The following is a 16,608-nucleotide window of genomic DNA, read 5'->3' on the forward strand; positions in this document are numbered from 1 at the left end:
ACTGCTGACGATTCACTTCTGCAGAGCCACAGCTGAAAAAGACCAACGTTTCATCAAAAGCCAAAACAAGCTGCTTTACATTGTTCAGCATTCATCCACCTCTCCATTTTCAGCCCATTTTTATTCAGGCTTCCAGTCCTGAAGTCCGTCCGAGCAGAAACTGGGCAACACAACCAACCTCAGGCACATGGAGGGATGGTCGAGTTCCCCAAGGAAACAATGGAGGAACAAGAACAACATGCAAAATTTTACTCGACTCTTACTCTTATTCCGATTGACCTCCTGTGAGATGATTCCACATTGCACTAACATGTCACTCTGAGTCGAACAGACGAGTCGCTAGTCTCCATGGATGATCTGCAACTGCACAAAATCCGTTAAGACTAAACTTTAACCCCTCTTCAATCAACTGACAAAAAAAGATTCAACAGAAAATAGTTTTGCACACAAACTGACATGTAGTAGAGGGGTGTTCCACATGCCATGCATTAAAATGCTAAACAATCCACCCTAAACATCACAGTATATCTTCGCCATCACTTGATCTGCCACGAGAACTGCGAAGGTGCCTCGAGAGACGAGAAGCTGTCAGGGAGAAAACAGCTGCCTCAGATCACCACAGGTATATTCTGGGTTGATGTTAAAGGTTGCTGACATCTGAGTGGCAGCCAGTGTTTCTGTTACTGCTCACAAACGTACATACCCGACGCACAGACGCACAAACAGGAGCAGAGAGCAGTCGCACCTTACTGATCTGAAGCCACATGACAGAACTGTAATTGAATTTCTGGTGCTTCTGCCAAAATGCACATTCTCATGCAGAACATTAGTTCTTGAAAATGTCAGGACATACAGTACATCCTGTATTCAGATGTCAAACTGGAAAGGTTACAGGTAGCAGGGAGGAAAACGATGCAGTGTGTAGTTTCTTGAACGTAAGCCCTTTGTCAAAGCCGAGGCACTTTACATCAGTGTTTTTCTGACTGAGACGAGTGTGTGACTTTTCATACTTTATGTATTGTTCAGTGCTTGTTCCATGTCGGGTTTGCCACATTTCAGTCGAAGTAGCAAAGATAATGGAATTCTGAAACCAAGATATCAGCAATGCGGGAGAGTAAGAGTAGCTACAAATTCACATCAGAGTCATACGTGAGCTACACATCAGCAAAATACAGTATATGGAGGCTGTGGGTTTAGCAGAAGTCCCTGTATTTTCAACTACTGGTCATTATTAAAAATGACATGATGGTATTACTTAAGATAAATTACAGGAAGATATACGAGCATCAACAGGCACAATTGATCCAGTCAGGAAGACATCTGACACCTTCCTTGATCAGCCAGAGAAGGACATTACCGCCTGTCTCCTGACCGCCTCCTGACTATCTTTCAAAAACTGCGGAAAAAAATCAAAAATGTCAATGCTGGCTGGAATCCATTGCAATTATATGCACAGAACCAATTACACAGCTTGGGTGATGACTTTTCGGGCAGTCAAGCGATATTTTTCTTGTTGACAAGTTGGCAGCACTTCTTCACCATCCTGCGAAGGAAATGCATTCTGGGCACTTGTTTCCATAAGCTCCCTCTTTCAGTCATGTGCCAAAATCCCAGAGTTTCAAAAAGGTGTGGTTGTAAACAAAGCAGTGTGACCCTTTCACCAGCCGACAAGTTATAATGGAGTAATTTATCAATACTTCCATGTTACCTCCTTCCCAGCATAGATACTGAGGTAGAAGAGACATTCCAATGTAAAAAAAAAAAAAACTATGCCTAAGAGTCAGTATGATTTTCACCAAAAAAAATCCCCCCCTAAACAATCCAAATAACCAAGTTAATCCTGCTTGTATGAAGGAAATGGAAACCATGCAGTAATGAAGTTTCAGATTACTCTTTGTATTAAATTAATGATCAAGTCAAAACAAAACTTAAAGTTCAAAGCAGAATATGGCAAAACAGATTTAAACTGAAGTTTAGTGTCTTTGTCAGAGTGCCCTCTGAGTGTTATGCTTTGATGGTGCACGTTGGAACTCTTCTCCACTGAGCCTGATCCTCCCAGTCTGCCGGGAAAACCTCGTCCTCTGGGCTGGAAAGAACCACCGCTGCGTGGTGAATCCCTCTTCCCCGGTCCTCCACCAGGTGAGTCCAGGTGAATCCCTCTTCCCCGGTCCTCCACCAGGTGAGTCCAGGTGAATCCCTCTTCCCCGGTCCTCCACCAGGTGAGTCCAGCAGCTCCATCAGCAACACACTCTCTTCTCTGCTCGGCTGAACGTGACGATCAGCCCGTCATAATGGCTTTAGCTCTGGCTAGCTGAGCCCAGCTGACTCAGTCCGTCCTAGAAACAGGATCCACTCACTTCCGGGTTGGAGCCAAACTCCTCAGCAGCCCGCAGGAATCCAGGCATTGTTATCAAGGCCCTCGGGAAACCAGCTCTGCTCACTTTTACGGTCCTTCAAAGGAGACGCTGACTCCTCACGGTTCTCATGCACCGGCTACACTTCCCATCTGACGCACGTGTGCTCTGTTAAACATCATGCACGTAACTAAAAAGATTCAGTTCCAAAACAAAACTACGAGGGGGTACCCAAAAGTTTCCGGAATTTGGTCATAAAATACTAATAATAATGAGTTTCGACTTCTGGCTGTCAGATGTACTGCAGGTAAGCCTCGTGCACATCTGTGAAAAAGCTGAGCTCCCAGAGTGACACTGACGCCTGTCAGGCGCTATTTATAGTAACAGAGTGCCGCTGCGGTCTGCGCTTTTTCCAAAATGGCAACATTGACTGGAAAGCCAGAGCAGCGCGCAAACATTAAATTCTGCTTTTTGCTGGGAAAAAACAGCACACAACAGCTACAAGGATGAAGCTGTGGGGAAGACTCAGGTCCATGAGTGGTCCGGGTGGTTTAAAAAGGGCCAGATGTCGGCGCGTCAGGTCCGCTCAGCAGTGAAAACAATGCTGAGCTGCTTCTTGGCTGTCCAGGGTCTCGTCCACAGCGAGTCTGTCCCTCCAGGTCAGACTGTAAATCAGGACTACTACAGGAAGTCCTCAGACGCTCCGTGAGGATGTGAGGAGGAAGCAGAGCGTAGTGGCGGAGTGGAGCCGGTTGATCCACCACCACAGAGCGCCAGCGGACACGGCGCTGCGCCTCACGCAGTTTCTGGAGAAGAATGAGATGAATCTCCTCTCCCATCTGCCTTACTCGCCAGATGTAGCCTCGAGTGACTTTCTCTTGTTCCCCAGGTTGAAGAAGGAGCTGAAGGGACAGCGGTTTGCAGATGTGGAGGAGGTGACAGAAAAAATGGCACAATTACGCAGGGGTGTCACGACACATTCGTGAAGTGGGAGACACGGCTGGAGCGCTGCATTAATGCGGATGGAGATTATTTTGAAGGCGACGGTGATGTTTTATTTTGAAATGTCAGAAATAAAAAGTTATAATCACATTCCGGGAACTTTTGGGTACCCCCTCGTATACGTTTCACTTTTAAACTTTAATATTATGCCAAATCCATATTTTAACAAAACTCATGAAATAATGTCATTCTTATTTTTCTTAGTCATGTAATTTTCTTAGTCACCCCGCCTAAAAAAAAAAACAAACAAACAAAACAAAACAAAACAAAACACATCAGTGCATCATTATTTAATCATTAAACATCTCAGCAAACCAAATATGCCCCTTTAGAAAATCAGACTAATACAGCCGAAAACCAGGGTCACAGCGATGTTATGTTTTCAGAGGATGAGTACAAACATGTGCTAACCTGCAACCACTGCCAAGCACCGATACCACTTCTTATTAAACTCCATTAAGCCAAATTCACACTCCACATACAAACCATGCGTGCAGGCGGTGTGTATCTTGGCACTCCATGCAGAATCGAACCCAGTACCTGGTACTGGTATCGGACTGAGGGCAGTTTAGGGTTTAGTGTGTTTGAGCAAGACACTGAAACAAATGCTCAAAATGAATGAATTGTTCAAGGACACCTCGAAACATGGACAGAGGGGGAACTGAACCTACAATGTTCCAGTAAAGAGAAATGAGTCATTCTACCGATCACGCCACGGTTACTCCAAGGAAAACACCATCAAAAGAAACGTCTTGTGAAGGCCACAAAGAAAAGCTTTTCTCTTGTCCTCATAGTTTTCTGTTTGGGAACAGACGGCAGGAGGATCCCCTAAAGCCTGACCGTCCTTTCTGACCTACTGGGGAAGGTCAACCTGAAGAGCAACACTATAACAAGTCACAGCGAGCCGACACGTCTTCAGCGTCGCGGTGTGAACAGCATGTGACTCGGACATCTGTGTCTGAACCGGAGTGTTTCCAAACAGCTCGGAGTCCATCACAACGAGTGGCCAGAAGCTTTAAGATTCCTGGTCCAACAGAGAAAAACACACTTTCTGTCAGCTGGGATCTACTTCAGGAGCAACTCTGCAGCTAAAAAGTAGTTGTCTATCAAAATGAATGCTGCAACAATCTCAAGCACGAATTGTAAAGTCCAAGCTGCAGGAGGAAAACAGTGAACTGATCTGTGTCTGAATGGTGCTAAAGAAATAAGCCTGCCTTGTTTCATTAATATGTTGGTTTTTTTCTTTTTAATCTGATCTTGATAATTAGCGTTGTGTATCTCGTCAGGGATATATTTCAAAATCCAAATCATCTTTGTAAGCCAACAATGACTGTGTTTTACGCACACACAAAAAAAAATCAATCAGCCTGACTGTCGTCTTGTGACTAATACAGCAGCGTGAAAACAACACATGCCGTTTTAATTGAAAAGCCTCATTTTGAGACGCTTCGATTCCGCCAGTTTTATTTCTAATCCGGATTCAATTTCTCCATGATCGTCCAACGTACCGACTCACAGGTGCATCTGACACATTCAGCTGCTTCAGAAACCACACGGCTGCAGGAAGCTCTGTCACTCCCAGAAAATAATTTAAGCAATTTGACACAGTTTGTCAAAGGTTAAACGAAAAAAAAAAGGATTGTCGTTTTTTAATTAAGTGGCAGATTTTATTCTTTGATAATGATATTTGCTTTGTGCCAATTTGGGATTGTGATCAGACTCATTATATCAGCCCAGGAGATACAGAGCGAGCCTCTCCTCTCTCTCCATGAAAACATCAGTGAATTGAGCCGATGGTGTAATTAATCTTGTGGAGTCACGGGGAGGGGAGGGCAGGTGACGGATCCATTCACACTCAAAACTCTGCACATTCAGAAAGACGATGCAGGTAAAAGGGAAACACAAACTCCCCAGGTTTAAAACATAAGCTGACTTACAGCGTGAAGTTCTCCATGGCGTAGCAGCGGTTCCTCAGAAGCCCCGCCCACAGCTGCACCCCGATGATGCCGAAGATGAAGAAGACGAAGAAGCAGAGGAGGAGGACGTTCCCCAGCATGGGCAGTGTGTCCAGCAGCAGGTTGACCAGGATACGCATGCCTGCAGACACAGGAGGAGAAGGAAAGATAAAAAAAAAACTTGTTTTTCAGTTAAAAAAAAAAAAAAGAATTCTAAAAATTCCGTGTGTTTCATGATCGGTCTTAATGTTGCATGCATGTGGGGTTTCATGACAAAAACAAACAAAGACAAATTAAAAAAAAAAAAAAAAAACGATCTAAATAATTGTGGTCTTGAAAGTCAAGTAAAATAAACTTTCACTCAAATCTAAGAATTTTCGTTTTTATTTTCCTGTGCACGACTAGGGAAATTCCCTGCGAAGCATCAGTGTTTCTCTCTCTCTCTCACACGCACACACACACACACACACACACACACACACACGCTCTGTCACTCCTCCCACTCTCCTGCTCATGCAGAACTGGAACACGTCACTCTGCCGTTTCCTTATAAGCTGCTGCATTAGCATAATTAAGGGATCAATCACTAATCTGCACACTAATGCTGATCACACGGCCCATTACGTCGGCCCTGAACTCCACCGGGAAACTAAACCGGGGTTAAATTTGAATCCGTGAAGCAGACTTGGGGATTGATACGGCGTTTAGCTGAGTAATCGAGGGGAAGCGGGTCGGCATTCCAGGGACCTTCTTCTCGCTGGTCTCGCTCAAACGTTTCATTTTCATGACGCTGAGGGCAAAAGCGCCAGGCTGACGTAAGTTCAGGAATAAACAGTCATCAATAATGTCACATATCGATTTAAAAGATACAGCTGGATTAGAGATTTTACTGAAAAATTCTATTTGAACATTAAAGAATCGACAGAATTGGTGAGTGGTCAATCCATAAATCCACCTTCAAAGGGGAGTTTTAAGTTCTTGTGAGGAAATGTTGGAGTTCTCCTTCCTCTTTTCACTCGTTTCAGTCTAAAACTGCAACACATGGCAGTCGGTGAACTTTACACTTGGCTGAGTTTCCCTTCTTGATGTTAATAATTGATGATTTGTTGGTACTGAATTCTTGAAAACTGCTTTCAGTGGAAGTCTGAGATTAGTTTTTTCAGTGGAGCTCTTTCTGATATATTCCTGCTAATAAGTTTGTATGAGGCTTTTTAATCAGTCCAATATTGGCTTCTTCCACATTCTCAAAAACCTAATTCAGCTCAAATGGCTCGATTGGAATGGAAAGGGAGCTGCACTCAGTTGAACCAGTGGGACTGGAGTCTCACCCTGGCAGACATCACACATCAGACAACCTGATTTCCTTTGAGAAAGTCGGAACAGACGCCTCATTTCCGAGCATTGATTAAGTCTGTTTGAAGTCGGCGGTAGCTTGTAGCGCTGCAACATCAAGCCAGGCACCCCAATGAGGAAATTAATCAATTAATCAGCAGATATTCACCTCAAGAATTAAGGGAAGTCACGACAAAAAGGACAGAGAAGGTCACCAAAATTCAAGATTTGATCAACATATGAAAGGGACTGAACTGGGTGTGATCCTGTGATCGACTCAAACAGCAAACCTTTGTTTTCTGTCAAAAAGGAAACAATCATCCTCGGCTGATTTCCAGCAGATAGAGGGAGCAGCTGCTGACAGATCGCAGAGAACGAGTCGAGGACCATTGAGATCAGAGGAGAGACTGAGCGGAATAAAACGAGATGGCGATGCCTTGATGGCCGTCGCCTCCGCTGCTCCCGCAGGGACCCGGGCCCGGTGGCTTTCAGCTGTGGCCGGTGGGACCCAGACATGGATAATTTCCATTAGCACCATTAACTGGTTCTTCTTTTCACCTCACACATTTTCCACTGAGTGTGCAGTCGATTGTGTGTGTGCGTGTGTGTGTGTGTGTGTGTGTGTGTGTGTGTGTGTGTTTTGCAAAGTCCCCATGCGGCGTGCAAATTCACTGGTGTGTTCGTGTACATCTGCAAGCCTGACTGTTTGTTTAGCTGCCCTCAGCCTGCTGCGCTGGGCTCTGAGGTGAACGTCTCTAATAAAGCAGAAGAGCTGCGTCTTTTTTCCTCCTCACTAAAAACGATGACTGCAGCCGAAGTTTTCAGCAGCTGGAATCCTCGGGGCGTGCAGCGGTTTGACCTTTCAGTCCTCTGGACAGACTGCCCGGCGCCACACAGTTCTTCACCAAACTGCTGCAAAGCATCAGAATGTAATCTGACTACATTTAGGCTCCTGCAGTAAGTGTGATCCAGTCTGACATGATATATAACTGACACTGCACGAACACACACACACTGAACTCTTTTTAGATAATATAGTAGTGTTTATGCTACTATTACATCAATCATGATGGGTTTTATGAGGAGGTGAAACAGACCTGGTCTACTGACTGACTTATGAGGTATTAATACACCTTACTATTAGTCTGACAAAGGGTTTTCTTCCCATTCAATGGTAGGAAGAACAAAACAGTTTGAAGTAAATATTGACTTTGTGTGTCTGTGTGTGTGTGTGTGTGCGCATTGTGGACTCAAGGTCTCAGTAAAAACTGCCTCGTTCAGAACAATCTCTCTGTGCATTAAAGTGAAAGTCAGTCCACTGTGCTGGTATCAATAAAGCAGAGAGTCATTCTAAAAGTCCGTTGCTATTGTTTAGTTGCTTCTGTTCTTTCCAGTCGTATCAAATCACCTCCCTTCGCTCATCTTTCTCACTTCGGGGATCAGCCTTTCGCCCCTTTTATCTTTATTCATCCGATAACTCCCTGCATCCCGTGGACTTCTTTGGCTCTATCCATCATCGTAATAACCTGCTGAAACCAGCCTCTCCTCTCATCATCCCTCCCTTCCTCTCGTCCATCTTTGCCTGTTCTTCACGGAGCAGGATAATCCCTGCTTCCCCGCTCCATTCATCTCTTTTTCTTTCTGCATACTCGCCCCCTCCTCATCTAACCTGATTCTTTTTTTGTCCCCTCTAACCCAAATGCTGCCTCATTACTAAAGCGACGCTGAATAAACCAGAGCCTGGTGCATCAATCCGGTGCGAGGGGATTTCATTTGCTTGCATCCTCTATTATACAAAGTGTTTTTCCCGGTGCTGCCTCATTTCTCACTTGTTTCTAAACTAAACATGTCTCTATCAGCCTCCATTACAGATAAAGCAATGCATTATTCTTTTAATGACAGAAAGCATTCTCGGTCTGCTCTGGTCCAGATTACTGCTGTAAACATTGTTTAGGCTCAAATGAGCCACTGTTTATGCTGCATTTTGTACAAAAGCAATTTGTGGGTAAATTAAGTCTATCCAGAACACGAGCTCCACTTCTCATTGGGGATGGAAAGAAAGTTTAAAACAAACTTTTGGTTTTTTTTCGCTGCAAAGTTGAACAAATGGCTCCAGTGTCAACAATCACAGCTGGAGGGTGTTGCACTGAAGGGATAAGACCTTTACAGCCCTGCATAAATTAACTGATGCAGTGACAGATGAGGTTGAGTTCAATTAACTTCCCAAACAACATTTTTAATGGTTTTGGTCCATGATGATGCCTGCATGACCCAGGAGGTCAATGGATCAGAGAAGCGAATGTGACTGCTGTGCTGGACTAAAGAGCTGCAGGAAAAGGTGGCGTGGAGTTTAAAGCGATCTTCTTGCTTTCTTCTTTTCAGGAAAGTTGGCTTTTAAAACAAGCCTTTGACGTGTTTCGACGGTGATCCTCATCAGAACGTTGGTGGGGTTGACCTGTCGTCGTTTCAGCTGGTGCTACTGGAGAGTGAGCGGCCTGTCTCTCCTGGCGGGTCGCTCGTCCTTTCAGGAAGCTGCTCCAGATGTGGGGCAGCATGTACGCTCCTCATCCCTGTTAAACTTCCTCAAGCCTTGTGTTTTTATTTCTACTGCCTCCATGATTCATTGCTGAGGTCTTCAGCGATGGCTTTGGCCTTGTCCCAGTCTGTGATACGATCTTTTCTTTTGCAGTCATCCTGTCCATATCTTAAAGAGCTGTTAGTCCCATACTGCCCCAGGAGAACACTTGGTTCTCAGAGTGCTGGTCCACTGGAGGTTCCGAGGTTCCTCGGTCCTGTCATGTGGAGCCAGCTCCCAGTTTCTGTTAGGGAGGCTGACACAGTCTCTGCCTTAAGGCTCGGCTTAAGACCGCTGTGTTTAGTAAAGCGTACAGTTAGGACTGCTTCAGGCCGTCCTTCCTGGACTGTTTTCTTCGTGAGGCTGCTGTAGGTTAAGACTGCTGGAGGACCAACACCGGGCTTCTCGTCACTCCTTTCACACTCGACATGTTTCACTACGATGTAAAATTAACCACTGTCTCTCTTCTAGTCTATGAACTCTCTCCCACCCTCCCAGATCGCCGAGGTGATCTGAACCCTCCTGTTTTGATCCGCCTGCAGCGAGTGGAGTAATGCTAAGCTGATTCAAAGACTCAGTCTGTCTGTCCTCTCCTTTTCTCTCTTTCTGTCCCCTCACCCCAGCCGGAATAGCAGAAAGCCGCCACCTCTGAGCCTGGTTCTGCTAGTTTCTTCCTTTCAAAGGGGAGTTTTTCATTTTTGCTGTCACTTCTATTTGCTCTGAATCCGCTGGGTTTTCTCTGTAAAAGCAGCCTAAAAATGACTGTGTTGCAATTGATGCTGTATAAATAAAGTTTAATTGAATTAAATATGTATTAATCACTGGGTTGAATTAGATCAACTTCTGCTTACAAACCATAGAACAGCTCTGAATAATTCAGTTACTATTAAGGTAATACCATCCCAAGTTTTCAAAAGAGCATTGATGTGGTCTGGAGGTCTCCAGACTAAGACCACTTTCAAGTACAAAAACACTAGATGTCACAACACAACACAACACAACACAACACAACACAACACAACACAACACAACACAACACAGACTGACAACTGAAAAGTGGAAAGCAACAGTTCTCATGTTTTCAGGCTTGGGGATATAATAGGCACCTTAAAGAGAAACAATAGAGCAGAAGGAAATATAACTTTTTATTGTTTTTTCATGTCGTCTTCCATCTGCTGGTCTTCTGTTCACACCTTGAATGACCACTGATGAAGACAATTTCTTTGATCACTGATCTGTAGGTATATTTTCTTTGAAGATTTGATTTCAAATTGTGTTTTGCTGAAGCTTCTTCAGAAGTCTTCCTCTCTCAAGCACTTTCACTATTTCAGACAAGCTGACCCCAGTCAAACCTTCTGACCTTTCCCAAACCTTAACTTGGTCTTACTTGCTTCTTTTAGACAGACTTTTTCCTCTCCGAGCCTGATTTCAGCTCTATAATTCAGAGTTTGTGTTAAAATGTCCCTCCAGCTCCCGCTCGGTTTGCTTTAGGTCACATAAAGTCATAACATCCGCTGAAGGTCATTCAAATAACCCAGCGGTCATCCTGGTCAGGGATGGAGCCATTTCTGTTCCCCGTCGGCCTGCAGCTTTGTGGTCTCCTGTGTCTGAAGCTTGACCTGGATGCTCTGGGCCGTGATATTTTGACCTGCATCTGCAAGCAAAGCCCAAACACGCTTTCTTCAGACCAAACATTTCCTTTGAAGCCCTTTGGCTCAGATTTACTGGTGGATGGACTGATAGCTCCTTGTTTGTGAGAAGAGTGAAGAGAAGCAAAGATGAAGAAAAGCGAGCGTACGGTGAAAGACTTTGGAGAGGAGGAGGAGGAGTTTAGATGACTGCATGTGATCATTACAAAGAGAAGTTAATGACTGATACATCATGGATGCTTAGTGTGAAAATAGATATCCACATACATTTTATTGGGTCCGGCGGAATTTGTTGTTTCCCAGATGAAGTTAAACAAAAAAACAAAACAAAAAAAACCGAAAAACCCAAATTGCTTGCTCTTTATGTTGCAGATTTATAAGCAGTGGGAGGTTCGACAATTATAAAGGAAGCAAAACAACATTAAGTTGGAGCGCAGGCACATCCGAGTTAAAGAGCACTCATAGCTTCTTAAAATGATTGCCTGCCAGGCACAATTTAGACACATAAAGCACAAAAGCAACAAGCAGCCAGCTCTGATTATTCCCATCAAAAGAGGGACATGGGCGAAGCAGCGAGCGGCGGCGCTCAGAAAACACTTCAGCCATCATCTCCGTGACGGCTGCTGGTTTGGTGAGGAGGGTTAGTCGGGATTAGACCAACTCACCGTGGATGAAATTACATTTTAGGGATTTAAATAGCACCCTGTGTCATGAGGAATTTGTTTCCTGGGATAGGACGGAGCTGCTCAGAGCCAGATGTTATTACACCATCTGGAACACTCAGGCTGTGATTTGCTGGGAGAAGTTACTGTTACTCCCAGGAGAAGTGTTTGTACTCTTGATTTTTACCTCCTTTTAAAGCACCACAGGCTTCCCTTTTTCAATTTATTGTTTTAGAAAGAGTGACATGTAGGATGCTGTGTTTAATGAAGATCCGTGATTATTTTCTCATAACTGTGAGGTAATTAATTGATTAGCAATAGCAGCGCTGCTCTGCCTCTGATTAGCCTGTCAGCTCACATGCTGCATGGTAAACATCAAGATTAACCAATCAAATCAGAGAATGCAGCCAATGGAGGCAGAGTAGGCCGGGTCATAGCTTCATCGTCCCACAGGGAAAGAGAAGTGAATTATGGGGGATTTGGAAGTGAGTGACTGGATTGCACCACTGACCCAAACAGAGATAAAATAAAACCGCCACATTCAGGCCTTCTTTTATAACTTTTTTCTTTCCACTTTGTGTTTTTGTTGCAGATTGGTATTTTCATTCAAAATCCATTTAAAAAACACACACACACACACACACACAGGTTTTTCCCAAGCATAACTACACCTGTAAAGTGCTTTTCCAGCACATGAAAACACGAAAACACACAAAAAAGGCATAATTACAGCCTGGATGACGAGGCACTCCAGCAGCATTTGGCAGTCAAGGTTTGTGTTGCAGGTACAGAACAGAACAGGCGCTGAAATGGTGGCCCATTGGCTCCAGAAGAAATAACATGTGGCTCGCTGTCGCTGCTTCAGCATTTATTGTCAGCAGCAATGAAAGCAGCAGGAACCTGTTAACAAGGTGGAGCCGTAAACAGAACGTTCAGGCCAAATCTCACAATGACACGATGCTCCAGCTACTTTATGGAGACATTTTTAACTGAAAATGCAAACTAAATGTGAAGAAAACAAGGCTGGGGTAAACTGAACTAATCAAACAGATCATGAAACAAAACGGACTGCCCTTCAGAAACAGGTGCATCGACCTGGAAATCTCATAAATCTCTATTTTATTCAGGAATATTCACTGGAAGATATTCTCTTTAAACAGTGAGTTCATTTTTGGTCTGATGGAAATCACAAGTTATGAAAAAGTTGGGACAGGGCTTTGGTGAAAATGTTAGGGCTAGTCAAATAACATGACTGCATATAACTGTTCTGAGAAATGGTCTTAATCGCTTATATGGTGGACTTATTGAAATATTGAAAGACATCTTTTGGTATGATAAAGAAATGAATAAAAACAAAGTCATTGTTTTTGGCTGACTGCCTGTATAGACAATGTCACACTTGCCATTAAAATGCTGCGTTTCAAACTAGAGTTTCTAAAGATGCACAGGGTGCAAAAAGTCCATAGATTTAAAGTTGCAGTTTGACTTTATCGTAGAAAAAAATGGAGAAAAAGCAACTTTTCTGAAATGCTGCTGCTGTCGAGGCAGGGTGTCGTGTTGTGACATTTAGTTTCTGGATGTTTCCTGTATTTTGTGGCTTTTCCCCGGTGCATTGCAGCCTTGTCCTGTTGTGCTATAAACACAACTTCAGAAACAAAAATGCAAAGACGGTGTTCTTTCCCTTGAAATGTTGTGTAAATTGGTCTTAAGCGTGTTTCTGCCTGTTTTACTTGTAAAGTTTTTGCTTTCAGTGTTTCTTTCTTTTATTAATATGCATCATCTACATTTTGCTGTTTCATTATTTTCACATCACTTTGGCTCGCCTTGCTGTTGAAAGGTGCAACTGTATATGAATAAAGCTGCGTCTCTCCTCACCCCCAGAGATATTACACTTCTCTGAATTATGTCGTGTTTATTCTGCGCTGCGCTCTGCTTTCTTATGTTGTCGGGAAGCAAATAAATTCGGAGAGGCGGAGCACCCTGGCGATTAAAAATAATCACTTGCTGCAATCAAGCCTGTGTCAAATCAAAAGCAGCAAGTAACAGCAAGTAATAAGTAGCTCGCCGCCACCTACTTGGCGCGCAGCCACAGATAAGGTATTTCTGGCTCGGTGACTCATGTTCGGCACTTTCCAGCTCTTGGGCCTCTCGCTCCAGCAGACGCCTCTCCGAGGCACTGAATGCACGCCGCAGATGGCAACGCATGAATGGACTCTTTCTGTCTCACTTCATGACGAGTTCTGAGATAAACAGCAGAAGTAGCAGTGGACGATGTGTCAGTCTTCAGCAACGTTCTCGACAAACGTCGTCACGAGCACACTGCCTGGACGCCACGTCCGGCGTGCGCCGCCTGGAGGAGGGAAAGGAAGGGAGGCCCCGCCGGAGCTGAGCCGGAACCTTACTTGGTACTCTGTTAATTGCTTTGAGCGGCCGCAGCACCCTCACGGTCCTGATGGCGGTGAAGTTGACGTTTTGCAGGTCCAGTGAGTATTCCACCATCCTGGGAAAAAAGCAAGGACAAACACAGGAAAATAATCAGCAGGGCAAATTACCTGAATCAGTCAACTGATGGCTACATCGGGGCACGGAGCCGATTCCAGAGGAAAAACATGTTGACTGAACACACACAAACAGGTGACTTTATTTGGCTGTTAGTCACTACGCAGAGGTCGATCGCGCTAACAGATGCTTAGTTTTTCTCTGTTAATGTAATTCATTTGTCAAAGTGTAAAGCTGCTCGGGGCAGAGGGTGAGGCAGTGGGTTTCCAGTTCTCCCTGAGCTACCACGGGTTCTCCAACAGACCTCCGGGTTCCTGCGACAGCACAAAGACACTTCTCTGGGATTATGTGAAAAAGCTGTGAATTTTTAAGCACATATGATTTCCTAATCCTTTCTGGTAAGAGGCTGTAACACAGTAAAAATGTAGAGGAAGTGACGAGCTAAAAATGCAGAAGTATCATTTATCTGATTACGACTCAAAACATAGTATCGTATAAAACTTGAAAATTGCATTGGATTGATTTTAAAAAGGATTTTAGCATAAAAGATGACAGCTTGGTTTAAACATCCTGCAACCCTGAGTTGTACGGACATTTTTTTAATTACTTCGTTATCTTTGAAATGCCTTTTCATCATATAATAGATGTTGAATGTTTGATGTTGAAAATGCCAGTGCGAACGTCTTCTCTTCTTGCTTGGTTCCAGATGTGAAAACACTCAGGAGGAAAACAGCTAAGCACTTCTGAAACGGACGAAGCCCCAGACAAATGAAAAACAACCAGAACCCGTTTGATCATCAGAGAGGTGTAATTTCATGGTGAACTTCTGCCTTCAGTTGGTTTAATGCACTCCTCCTCCCAAGTTTGTTCCCATTAAGAAGCATAAACACAGCCGTGCACGCTCCCGCACAGTCAGGGTCCAGCTGTGCTGGGCCTAATATGAATTAATGAGCTGAGAGTGTGTACCTAATAATGCGAGACATTCAAAGAATCGGAGGTCAGGGAAAGCCTCTCATAATATGTCGGTAAAAAGACAGAATCTGCTCCGTGTCTCCTGAACACACAGTGGGGACAAGAAAGCCATCGATTAGTTTGGAGCTGAGCATAAATATTAATGTGTAGGATTCTGCTGCTTTCTTGGGTGAAGTTACAGAGCGCTGTGCTAGCAAACAGAAGACAAAATGATAAACTACGTCTGAACATGTGTGCCTGTTCACACGTAGCTAAAGCACCACAGGGCGTCCTGTTGACCTGGAGGACTCAGGAGACTGTAGGATCGAAGATGAAAGCAGAGCAAGAATCCGAGGTGGACGGAGTCAACAAGCTTGAAGTAAAATGAAATGTAGACACACAAGTTAAGCTCACAAGCTCACACAACAATGTTCCGAGTGGAAACACATCGTTTTTGCATTTTTGTTTGAGGAAAGTTTCACGTCTACGATGATCTGAATGAATCTGAAATGATGTAGTGAACATGCCAGGCCACAGGGTGGCGCTGTTGGTTTTGTTAGTCATGAAACCACACACACACACACATACACTCAAAGAGCAGTGCGCTATTAATACTAACAACACGGACATTCGTATGGACAGCAACGAAGTTGGATTATTAATCTGGGAGACTGACAACTCAAAAACTAAGTCCAGGAGAACATGGACTGATCGGAAAATGCAGTTGTTGTTCATCTTCTTGTGCATGTTAGAACTATTTCCTTACAGCTGCGGGGAACGTCTTCTACTTTGGGAGTGAATTTCCACAAAGTGTCGTTTTCAGCTGTTTTCAGAGACAAGGGCCCTGAGCATTTTCGAAAAGTTGCCCTTTCAGTGGCTGAGAGTGCACTGTTGTCGTGTCAACGTACTTCCAAAACACAACAGAATTCCGAAATGCGCTGTCACATTCACTGTTCTGGTTTCTTCATTTTTGTTGTTTGAGCTATTTTTGGAGAAATCTGAAATCTTAACGATGGGAGCAGGAGTCACTGAGTAAGAAAAACCATGAGAGGGACGATACGAGGTGGAGGGAGGCTGAGATGAGGATGGATGGATCAAAACCCAACGCCGGTAAAGCACCCAGGGTTGATTAAGTGCCATATAATGAAGGCAATAAAGCAAGATTGAGAGGGAAAGGTGAGCGAGAACGAGGGGGCCCCGGGGTTTTATCAAGTGCTGGAGATAATTACAGCGTTAGGAACCGAGGAAGAGCGAGGCAGAGGGAATATGCATGTACTGGGCTGAACGGGAGATCGCTGCTCTCCCGCTGAGAGAGACGAGGGAGGGCAGGCGGTTGTCAAGATGTTGGAAAGTACAAGAAACTCAGGCAAGTTTGAAATATTTGACACAAATATTCAACTCGTACCAGGATATATTTCTACTCTGTGATAAGAAGGATGCTCCATGGAGCTTTAAGAGCCGACCGGGTGATTTCTGAAGTGATAAAAAAGACCAGACAATTACTCGCTTTCGCCCTCTTGACCCACGCCTGGTGGAGTGGCGTCTTCTTCTCTTTGAGTGACAGAACAATAGACAGAAACATAGAAAGACTCCAGTTTTGTGTTGCTCTGAGGAGAGCTTCACAGTTCT

The 16,608-nt window shown here is 44.2% G+C and overlaps 1 protein-coding gene across 1 annotated transcript in view; it reads right to left on the reverse strand.

Moving 5' to 3' along the window:
- LOC115389487 (voltage-dependent T-type calcium channel subunit alpha-1I-like) overlaps window positions 1-16,608 on the reverse strand; it is a 207,553-nt gene that overhangs the window by 110,529 nt on the left and 80,416 nt on the right. Inside the window, exons 4-5 of the mRNA XM_030092887.1 lie at window positions 13,932-14,029; window positions 5,294-5,453 (exon numbers count right to left, since the gene is read on the reverse strand). Of these exons, the coding sequence (XP_029948747.1) occupies window positions 5,294-5,453; window positions 13,932-14,029 (258 nt within the window). The remainder of the gene's footprint in view (window positions 1-5,293; window positions 5,454-13,931; window positions 14,030-16,608) is intronic.

This window comes from Salarias fasciatus, chromosome 6 (assembly GCF_902148845.1).
Source record: "Salarias fasciatus chromosome 6, fSalaFa1.1, whole genome shotgun sequence".
NCBI lineage: Eukaryota > Metazoa > Chordata > Actinopteri > Blenniiformes > Blenniidae > Salarias > Salarias fasciatus.